At 31.0% G+C, this 12,193-nt stretch overlaps 1 protein-coding gene across 1 annotated transcript; it reads left to right on the top strand.

Moving 5' to 3' along the window:
• Window positions 1-3,860: 3,860 nt before the first annotated feature.
• Window positions 3,861-6,642, top strand: N7457_003075 (uncharacterized protein; the record flags this gene model as incomplete). Its single annotated transcript, XM_057174121.1, has 5 exons — window positions 3,861-3,940; window positions 3,962-4,007; window positions 4,046-4,091; window positions 4,168-4,224; window positions 6,599-6,642. Coding segments are annotated over 5 exons (273 nt in total), but the record flags the coding sequence as incomplete, so codon positions are not given.
• Between the last annotated feature and the right edge of the window lie 5,551 nt (window positions 6,643-12,193).

Here is a 12,193-nt window from a genome sequence, read left to right as displayed (position 1 = left end):
TTCGGTTACTCTTAGTTAAAGATTGTATTAACTCGATTAAGGTGTATCTTAATACCTCCTTTATTAATAATAAACTTAAGAAACTTATTTCCTTTTCGATAAAATTATATTTTAATAGTTTTATATAGAATCTAGTATCTTATCTATATCCACAATTTCGCGTAAGAAATTTATATAAGATTTCCTATTAACGTAATCTTAGCCTAGTATCGCCTATACTATATATATTAACTCTTCGAAATAAAGAATTAGATCCTCTTTGGGACCTTTATTAAGATTAGGATTAAGGCGATCGATTATTTCTTTAGGCTTTGCCTATATACACCCTATAACTATAAGTTTAGCGATACCCGCAAATTACCCGCACCCTATTGAATATATATCACTACACTTAACTATATATATCTACCCTAATAATAATATAGATATTTTAATAAAAATAGGATTAATAGATAGCTAAATAGCTAGTATTTTTACTAAATTTAATATTTAGTATAATAGCCCCTTAATTTCTGAGTAGTAAGCAATCTCCTAGGTATAGATCGGTTTAAACTATTAATTATATCCTAATTAAGTGTATCCTATATAGTATATATATAACGCCGAAAATAAGTCTAGTCCCGCTTACTACGACCTATATATAGTAATTCGGGCTGTATCTTTAATAATTTAACCTTTAGTATCCACTAATAAGGCTTAATCGGGCTTAAATTAGGCGAATATAGAGGCTAATCCTTAATATAAATCCTATAACGTTTAAACCACTCTTATATAGTTATAGATATATAAATCGGTATATTATCTTACTAGAAGATAGTCCCTAGTATATAATATAGTACAAAGCCCTCTTAAAGCGTATTAAGATAGGATTTTATAGTATATCTAGCCTTTTCTCGACCTTAAACTATCCGTACCTCCCGCTTTATTATTACTAACTTTATCCGCTTACTAAGCTAGATTATAGCCTAAACTATCTATATAATATCTTTTATATAAGCTTTTATATTTATAAGTTTATATTAGTATATCTTAGATCGGAATCTCTAAGCCTATTTTACTTTAGAATTCGAAGTTTATTAAATAGAATATTTATCTAAAAAGATCTAATCCGAAAAGCTAGTTTTATACTACTACTTTAAAGTATATACTAATCTTTTTTTTATAGTTTTAATAAGGATAGGGATCTTTTAGACTAAATAATATTTAAATAAACTATACGCTTTATAAATATAGCAAATTAAGCCTTAAGAGAGGTATCTAGGGTAGCTTATAGTGTTACGGAATTTCTTTGTTATATCATTTTGCCTTAGGCTCCCTTTCTCTTAGACGGAGGAGACTCTTCCGAATACCCTACGATGACGGGATGGAACCAAGATGATCCGGTTCCGAGAAGCGGGGAAACTAAATCATAAAAGGAAGACACCCATATGGAAAGGGAAGGCAAGATTTAGTCTTACGAACAATATAGAATCGAATACCCTTCGTTCTAACTCCGTATCCTTCTCGTATTATTATTCACCTAGTCAACAAGTACTGCCTTAACAAATAGTTACCTTAACATGTAGCGATACGTTTATAGCTCTAGAGAGGGTTCCGGCGGGCTTTTAAATATATAAATTTACTAGCCCGTTAGGTAAAGACTAGGGGGCGGCCGCTACGAGGTCTAGATTTTATATTCTTTTACTCTAAAAACCGCTCTTAAGTACGGTAGATAGTGCTATAGTGATAGCTATATTCGAGGGCGAGTTTAGAAGCCGATATATTAGTATTAAGGGCACTATATATTCTAGCTCGCTATTTATAAGAAAGCTTTACCTTTAGCCCTCGGTTTCTAGAAATTTTAGTGCTAAAAGACCGTATAGTTACTAAGAGAGAAAAAAATGAAAATAGCTAGTTAGGGGGGTGATAACCTACGCTAAAAGAAGTAGGGCTTATCGCTAAACTTTTGTTATAAGATATATATTTAGGGGATTGATAATAAAATATCCCTCCCCTACTAATTAAATATCCCTTTAGCTAATTAAATATCCCCCTACCTAATTTCTACCTATTTGCTACCTAAAGATGCCTAAAGATACCTAATAAAATGACACCCCCCTAATATTATATAACCTTTTTAAGAGATAGGACCAGACTCTACGCTACGAAAAGAGAGAGAGAGACTAGAAACCCTATATTCGTCTAAAGAAGAGAAGAAGGGAAGGAAACTATCTAGAAGAAAGAGCTTCTTATAGTATAGTAAGGAGGGAGGAGTCATCTAACTCTAAAACCCCCCCTATAAGCTATACGAAGAAGCTAAAAACCCCCTATAAGCTAAGAAACCCCCTATAAACTCTTAGGATTAAAACTAGTCTTTTTCTTTAAATATCGTAATAAAGAGCTCCCTAGATTAGCTAAATAAACAGCTTTTTCCTATTAGCTAAACCTAGCTAACTAATCTAGCGTTAAAATATAACTTTTACGAGAGGCTTTGTTAGTCTATCTATAGCTATCTTTACTATAGGGATCTTCTTAAAATTAATTCTTCTAATATTAATTTCCTTATAGAGCTTATAATATCTTATCTTAATATATTTAGTATTAGTATAAAATTCTAGGTTACTAGTTAGTATAATAGTATTATTATTATCTATATATATAGGAATAGGCTTTTTAATAAGACCTTTAATATCTAGTTCTATTAGAAGCTATAATAGCTAGATTACTTCTTAAACTATAAGAGCTTCTAAAATATATTTACTTTTAGTACTAGAAAGGGTAATATAAACTTACTTTTTTAAGATCTAAGAGATTAATCCTCTAGCGAGTTAAAAAATAAAACTTAAGATAGATAGTCCCTTTTTAGAATATAGGCTAGTCTAATTAGTATTATAAAAATCTAATAGTTTTATAAAGCTAAGATTAATATTAATATTAAGATAAAGATTAGATTTTATAGAATATAATATATACGTAATAACTATATTTTTAGTACCTATAAAATAGCGAAAAACTCTTTTAAGAGTAGTTTCGTACTACTTATCTAGATTTTTAGTATAATAAGCTAGCTTTATAGTTAGAAAAGTAATATCTATATATATAGAAATTATTAGCTAGACTAAAGTACTAATCTTTATCTAGTAAAACTATATTTTAATTATAGTTATAAAACCTTTATTATTAATATAAAGAATAAGGATTTCCTTCTTATAAAAAGGAGTTAGAATTTTTAAAATTATAGTCTACTATACTAAAGTATGTAAGATCCTTTTTAATATAATATTTCTAAGAGAGAGAGATAGAGCTATTAGAATTATATATTATATTAATTCCTAGATATCTATCTATAGGACCTTTATCTAAAATATTAAAATATATAGAGATATCCTTTTTAAATTAGCTAATTAGATCCCTAGAAGGGCTTAGAATTAAGAGATTATCTATATAGATTAATATAAATAAGCGATCTTTTATAAAAACTAAATAATTAGCTTATAATTTCTAAAAATCTATAGCTAGTAAAGCGTCTTATAGTAAAATATACTATTCTCGAGGACTTTACTTTAGTTTATATAGCGTCTTTATTAGTAAACTATACTTTCTTAAGTATTTATCTCGTACGATCTTAGGAAGTTCTATCTTAATAGGTTCTCTAATCTCTATATTAAGGAAGATAGTAATAATATTAAGATAGTATATTAGCTAGCCTTTTAATATAACCGGCCCCTAAAATTTCATACCAAAATTACGGACCCTCGTAAGCGAGGGTCCGCTACCCAAACCGTATATCCCACCCAAACCGTACATTCTTTCTATATCCTACCCCTTACTTTAATTATAAACTATACCACTAAAAATGCCTAAAAATAATAAGGAGATAGAGGATTAGCTTCTTAAAGCTCTCGAGTCTCTCTCTAAGTAGTCTAAACCTAATATCGCGAAAACTACGCGAGAATTCGCGGTTCCTATAAACCGACTATAGCACCGCTAGAAAGAAGGAAAGTCGCTTTTTTAATAATAACCTAATAGTCAGAAGCTTAATCCTATATAGGAATAAGCTTTATAGGACTATATCGACTACTTTAATACGGTCGGAGCCTCGATAAACCGCCGTTAAATTACTATAGTAGCTAATTTAATTCTCGAAGAAGACTATTATAATAAAACTATAATACCTCTAATAATTAGTAACTACTAGTTATAACGCTTCCTTAAACGTAATCCTAAGTACTATATATAATAACGGTAAGCTTTTAATATTAAGTAAGCTACTATACTTAATAAAACTATAGTTAAGAGATAGTTTAATAATTATTAACACGTTATATCTAAATATAGTATATACTAATAAGATATCTATAATTTTAACGAAATTAGTTTTTAAATTAGTATTAGATATAATTAATTTATTATTACTAGGTATCTAAAAAAGAAGCTATTTAATAGATCTATTACTAATTATAAATCTATTACTATTTTAAAAGTAGTTTTTACTAATAGTTTTATCTATCTACTACTTATAATTCTAAATACTTAATAAGCTTTAATATACTAGTTTAATACTATTAAAAGTAATAAGTATATTTGTATAACTAATACCGGATATATTAATAATACTTTAGTATATTAGTAGATCTAACTCTTCTATAAATAGATAATTAGTTAAATAATTAGAAGAAAAAGACTTATTTTATATAACTATTTTAAATCGTATTTAATATACTAATTTATTAAATTTTATAAAAAGAATAATATTATTTTATTCTTCTTACTTTTATATACTAGTTATATACTATAGTCTTTTAATATTAGGGTATTTAGTATATATAAATATTAATATAGTAAGACTATAGAAACTATTATAATAACTAGATACTATAAATTTTTAAAAGACGAGTTTTTATACTTAATTAGAGAAATTAGACGAAAAATCTTCTAGCCGAATATAATTAGGGGATTGATAATAAAACATCCCTCTCCTGCTAATCAAACATCCCTTTGGCTAATTAAACATCCCTTTCGCTAATTAAACATCCCCCTGCCTGATTTCTACCTGATTGCTGCCTAAAGATGCCTGAAGATGCCTGATAAGATGACCCCCCTAATATCACATGACCTTTTCTGCCTGAAGGTATATAATAAAATGACCCCCCCTTAAACATCATATGACCTTTTCTGCCTAAAGGTATATAATAGGATGACCCCCCTTAAAAAAATAAGAACGTCTATAACCGCTTCCTTTACCGCTGTTTTCACCGCCTTCCTCTTAAAATCACTAAAACCCACTAAAATAGGCGGTACCTCTATTTACTATATAAACCACTATCAAAATATATAGAAATTGAACTAGTAGAAAGAAGGTTATATGATGTTTAAGGAGGGTCATTTTATTATATACCTTTAGGCAGAAAAGGTCATGTGATATTAGGGGGGTCATCTTATCAGGCATCTTTAGGCATCTTTAGGCAGCAATCAGGTAGAAATCAGGCAGGGGGATGTTTAATTAGCGAAAGGGATGTTTAATTAGCCAAAGGGATGTTTGATTAGCAGGAGAGGGATGTTTTATTATCAATCCCCTATAATTAAGCTTAGGTTTAAATTAACTAGTCTTTAGCCTATTAATTCTAAGCTTATTACGGATAAGTTAGAGTCTTATAATCTATATAATAATAATCTCCCTTAGTTAAGAATACCCTTAACTACCTCCTAAAACTCCGAGTTTAGCACTCTAAAAACTACTAGTAAAGTAAGAAGGATAAGCGACTAGCTTAATTAGTTAGATCTAGGGAGTTAGAGGTTTAAAAGGGCACTAGAAAACCTTTAAAAGTATACTAAAGTATAAGCTATACTAGCTTACGAACTACGGCGGGAATTCGACTTAATAAGTGCTAGAGACCGACTACGGGCACACTATTTTTACTACCGGTACACTATTGACTAACCCGTTTTAGGATATTTCCCGCTAGCCATAATTTATTCATAGGCTGTCGTATTTAATATGGTACTCCCTTAGTATTTTGGACAGTGCCCGAATCTTATTTAGGCACCCTATCGCGAATGTAGAATCTTGCACACCATCTACACTATCATACAAAAATGAAGCTATTCCTAGATGTTCATTTAATCGAGTTTTTTTCTACCGAAAAGGGCTTTAGTGCGAAAATGAGGCTATTCCTAGATACTGATTTAATCGAGTTTTTTCCTACCGAAAAAGGGGGTTCGGTAATATAGGGTTTGACTAATCACGTGATTACAAAACCCCCTTTTTTAGTAAGAAAAAACTACATTTTTGCACTGGAACTCGATCAAATCAGCATCTAGGAATAGCCTCATTTTCGCACCAAACCCCTTTTCGGTAGAAAAAAACTCGATCAAATGAATATCTAGGAATAGCTTCATTTTTGTATGATAGTGTAGATAGCGTGCAAGATTCTACATTCGCGATAGGTTGCCTAGATAAGATTCGGGTACTATCCAAAATACTAAGGGAGTACCATATTAAATACGACAGCCTATAAATAAATTATGGCCAGCGGGAAATATCCTAAAACGGGTTAGTCAATAGTATGCCGGTAGTAAAAACAGTGTGCCCGTAGTCGGTCTCTAAGTGCTATTATAGGTGCTCGCTACACCCGATATAATACTTCTCAGCGCTATACCTAGATAACTAGTATTATTAATTTATCCTAAGTTAAAGAGATCAAGCGAAAAGAGTATAAATTAACTAAGAAAGCTAATTAAGATAAAACGAGGCGGAAGTGGAAGAAGGTATTAATCGAAATTAGGAAGTATAGGCGAGTATAAAAACGTAAGAGAAATTAATATAATCTTATATATTAATAGTTAAATAGTGAATTAATTTATCTATGATTTTTAAACTATTAATCTCCTATATTATTATATAGAAAATAGTAGTTAAGGTAAAATATAGGAAGAATATACGGTTTAGGTAGGATATACGGTTTAGGTAGCGGACCCTCGTAAGCGAGGGTCCGTAATTTTAGTATAAAATTTTAGGGGCCGGTTAGTAATTATAGGTGAATACTACTACTAAACCCCCCCTTAGATCTAACCACCCCCCTCTAACCCGATTTGGTAGAAATCCTAACCGCCTTTCTCACCGCCTTTATTTTTAATTGACCACTTTCGCTAGTCATTTATAGTAACACTAATAGTACCTCTATTTACTATATAAAACCACTACGAAATATAAGTACCCCTTATATAACTATATAAAAATTCATTTCGATATCAATTTTATATCTTCTAACCTTAGGACCTAGCCCTCTCTTTATCAACTTCTACCTCTTCTCTCCTTTATAGCTCCTCTACTCACTATAGGGATTCAATATATAATAAGCACTTATATACGAATAAAACTTTAGTTATATAAGAATTAGCATCTTTTTCTAATATTAAAGGTATATTTTTTACTATATAAATTAATATTTAAAGGAATAGATATTTAGGTAGTAGAAAAAGCGGCAGAAAAAAGGTTTATACCAGAATGTTTAGTTAGATACCTAAAAAATTAGGTAGGGGGGGGGTGGCCTTATCCGAGGGGGGGTGGTAGTAGTAGTATTCCCCTAATTATAATAAAAACTTTAAAAGATATTAGTTAAGTAATAATAGTATAAACCTTATAAAAATCTTAACCTTCGATCTTGTTGCGAAGACACGTGACCTCCTAGCACTTTAGTCTAGTCTAGCTAGCTTTCCTTCTTCTTCCTTTTCTCTTAGCACGCACAATACAAGATTTTCCAGTCCACTCCTTCTTATAAGTAGTCGTATAGGATCATCTCTCTATCAGGTTATGAGTCCTTTGCTGTCGAAGCCTCTACATAACTGTAAGCTTCGTATCTTCTGATTCCTCCGACGAGACCCTAGTGCTGCGTCGTACCGACCCACTGTGGGGTGTTTTTGCAGACTTTTCACTAGTCACCCTAATAACACCCTACCCTACCTAACATACCCTATATAAATAGTCATCCTAATTTCTCTCTAGTATCCGAATACCTAGGTAGAAAACTAGATACTATTATCTGATTAGCCGTTCGACTTCTCTATTAACCGCTGAACAGACCTTATTAGCCGTTTAACTTCTATTGACCGCCGCACCTTATTAGCCGTTCGACTTCTGTTAACCGCCGCACCTTATTAGCCGTTCGACTTCTGTTAACCGCCGTATCTCATTAGCCGTTCGACTTCTATTAACCGCCGCACCTTATTAGCCGTTCGACTTCTGTTGACCGCCGTATCTTATTAGCCGTTCGACTTCTATTAACCGCTGTATCTTATTAGCTATTCGACCTTCTTATTGATTGCCGAACCCTATATAGACTGCTAATATATCGGAGTCCTTTAACATTAGGGACTTCGCCGTTAGTCGATATAAGATTGACTATATAGATTTAGTACCGAAACTAAAAGGATAGTCTAACTATAGAGATTAGAAGATAGCTATATATCTAGCCCTTCTTACTAACAATAGATACTATACTAGGATGATCTCTTATAGAATTCCCTCCCTAAATAAACCTAAGTACTTCGAAGTCTCTCGATAGGCTATAGAATAGGCTTTACTTACGGAAGCACGGGAGGCATAGGTATAACGCGACGATAATATTACGATCACTACTATAGATATCCGGGAGAGAATAAAGGAGATTAAGGAAATTAATAAAACACTTCGGAAAAAGTATAAAAATAAGCTTAATAATTAGCAATCTTATAATACCCGAACTCTTATTTATATCCGGAAAACTCTCGTACCCGAGCCCTTATTAGTTATTACTTAAATTACGGATATACGTAAAGCTTTTAGTAAGCTTCGGAAGATATATACGATAAAGTCTTATTAATAAGCCTATACCTACTATTTAAAGTGGATTAACCTACGGTATAAGAATAGATCTTCTTTAGACTTTATAAGGAGGTTTTAAGAGGCCCTTTATAACTTTATTACTATAGACGAAGAGCCCTCTTAAATGATTAAGCTATATTAGTTTAAAAAGGCTATTATAGAGAATCCTCGTTATCTTTCCTTTTTATAAAACCTACGAGTTAATAAAAAAGATAAGACTTTTATAGAAAGAGTATATATCGAGTTTATCGAGGTAGAGACTAATAATCGTTCCTTTAACGTTTCTTAATTAACCCTATCTACGAATACTATATCTATTAAAGATACTTCTAATAAGGATAAGAAGTCTAGTAGAAATAATAAAAAAGGTAGAAATACTACCTCTTCTTCTTCTTCTTCTAAAGATAAGTCTAAACCTAAGGGTAAGAATAAAAATAAGAAGAAAAAGAAGCCTTTTAAACGGGAGGAAAATATTATCTTTTATAAATATTATAACGTCCTAGGAAATTACTATTCTAGGAATTACCTTTTATAGAAAAATAGTATATCTTCTAATATAGTCCTTTATTAATAACTATAGTAATAATATACTATTTAGTAAGTCCTAGTTCCCTAGCTAGGCTAAGTTATAGGTTAGGTAGATAGTTAGGGTCGTATTATCTCGCTAAATCGTACTATTAATACTATCTTCCCTTAATAAGGAGCTTCTTCTAGAGATCTAGTTACTAAATATAATAATCTCTTTATAAATACTATTTTTAGTATATTTACGGTATTAAAAGAAGGTCTATCTATAGGAGATAATAATATCTCTCGCTAGATAATTAATTCCGGTACTAGTACCTATATAACCCCTTATAGGTCTATCTTCGTTAATTTTAGGCCCTATATAGTCCTAGTTTCTATAGCTATAGGCGATACTTTTTATACTAAGGGCTATAGAGACGTTATTTTAAGAATGTTAAATATATTAGACGAATATATTAGACCTTTTATCTTATATAAGGTCTAGCTTACCCTAGATCTTAAGGCTAGCCTAATCTCTATATCTATACTAGATAAGGAAGATATCGGCACCTTAGTCAAAAATAGTATTATAACTTTTAAAGCTACTAATTCTACTATTAGTTTTATAACCTATAAAGGAGAACACTACTAGCTTAACTACCTAAGAATTAATAAAATCGACACTATACTTTCTAATAATCTAGATATACTAACTAGATCTCTAAACTCTATTTTTACTACTAAAAATAGAAATAGGTCTTCTATAATTTCTATTAACCTAGCTTACCGACGTGCTTATTATACTAAAGAAAATAGGGTTCGTAAGATAAAAACCTATACCGAAGGTATTAAATTAAAAAAAGGTACTAGCGTTACTTTTCCCTATACTCTATATATTAAGGGTAAGGGTTATACTCTCCTATTTAGAAAGGAAAGGTCTATTAGGTCTAAACTAGGCGAATATTTATATATCGACGTCTAGGGTTTAATCTTAATTATATTATATAGTAGAGAAAAATACTTTATTACCTTTACTAACGACGCTACGCGCTTTTACTAGCTTTTTCTACTTAAATCTCGATCTTAGGTTACCGAGACTTTTATTTAGCTAAAAAATTATCTTTAAACTTAATTGAGCTATTAAGTTAAAAGGGTTTATAGTGATAATACCTCGGAGTATCGGCCTTTAGGCGTATATCTTTCGCAAAATAGTATTATTTAGGACCCTACTCCTCCTTATACGAAGTAGCTAAATAGTGTTACCGAGATTAAAAATCGATACCTCGTTAAACCCCTTATTACTATTATATCTAAATACTAGCTTCCGAAATACCTTTAGGGTTATCTACTAAGGGGAATTAACTACACTATAAATTAACTCTTTACCTCGAAGATTAGTATATCCCCGTATAAGGCCCTTTATAGGAAGAAGCCTAATTTTAGTAATTTACGTACACTTAGCTATTTATACTAGTTCTTAATTCTAAAGGAAAAACGCCCTATAAAGCTAGATCCGTATATATAGGAAGCGAGATTAATTACTTATAACGAAGGAGATAATTATATACTATATAATATATATACTAAAAAGATTAAACGCTCCCGAAATATTATTTTTAATAAAAATCCGATACTAGAGGTACTACCTACACTAGACTATAATCTATAGGTGCTATCTTAGAGTTAATCTTAATCTTAATCTAGATCTTAGTCTTAAGAGCGATACGTTCCGATCGACTTTATTTATAACGAATACGAAGATCTCCTAGATCTACTAGATACTAATCTTCCGGAAAATAAGTATAATACCCTATAATTTAATAATCCTTTTAAGATTCGCACTAGGTCTATACTACCCCCTCCGGTAGTTAAAGACTACCTAGAAGATATTATATATTCTCCGGCGAGTCCTCCGCTAGATACTACTAGTCCTATTATATTAAAGCCTAATATTTAATTTTATAATACCTCCCTCGATACTTCTTTTAACGATCTCCTTCCGAACCCCGATTCTTTCGAGTTACCTTTTAATAATAGAAATAATAAAATAGTAGGTAGTCTAGGTAGTAGTATAGAGGGATAACGGTAGGAAGATAGTCCCTACTTTAACGTAGGTAGGGTTAGGGCTTCCGTAGAGCTATAGACTACTTCCCGGTAGTTTATTATAGACTTCTCGTATTTAGGCATTCTTCTAGAACGTATAGATAATCCTAATTTCGTTATCCTAACTAGATCTCGATAGACTAAGTCTAGTTAAGATAGTATACGGCGTTTAACTAGACTTAGGAAGCCTAGTTAGGTATATATTAAAAGCTTAGCTAGTCGATTATTCTTTAACGTAAATATCCTATAATTTTTAGCTAATTCTCCCGATATCTTAATCAATCTTTTTACTACGGCGATAACTAAAGAATAATATACTCTATCTAAGCTAACGTCTAAGGACGTAGATTTTAAACTAAATAGCTAGAAGGAAGCTATATCTTATATTAAAAAAGATAAATAGTTAGTAGTAGTATATAAAGAACTAGCTCGATAACTTAAAAACGGCACTTAGCGGCGTATTCCTCGATCGTCGAAAAAAGGTCGACGACCCCTAATATTACGATAGGTATTTAAGATTAAATATAATAGAACCTATAAAGCTCGGCTAGTTACCCGTAGTTTTCGATAAATTAAGGATCTTAACTTCTATAAGGTCTATACTATTATTACGAAACCTATATCTTTTAAGATTTTCACTATAATTACTACTTCTAAGGGTTAGAAAATATACTATATTAATATTATAACCGCCTTCCTTTATACTAAACTAAAGGAACCTATTAAGATAGAATTACCTAA

This window comes from Penicillium paradoxum (genome assembly GCF_028828445.1).
Source record: "Penicillium paradoxum strain IBT 22861 chromosome Unknown utg000003l_segment0_segment0, whole genome shotgun sequence".
NCBI lineage: Eukaryota > Fungi > Ascomycota > Eurotiomycetes > Eurotiales > Aspergillaceae > Penicillium > Penicillium paradoxum.
This window is presented reverse-complemented; position numbering and strand designations above follow the sequence as displayed.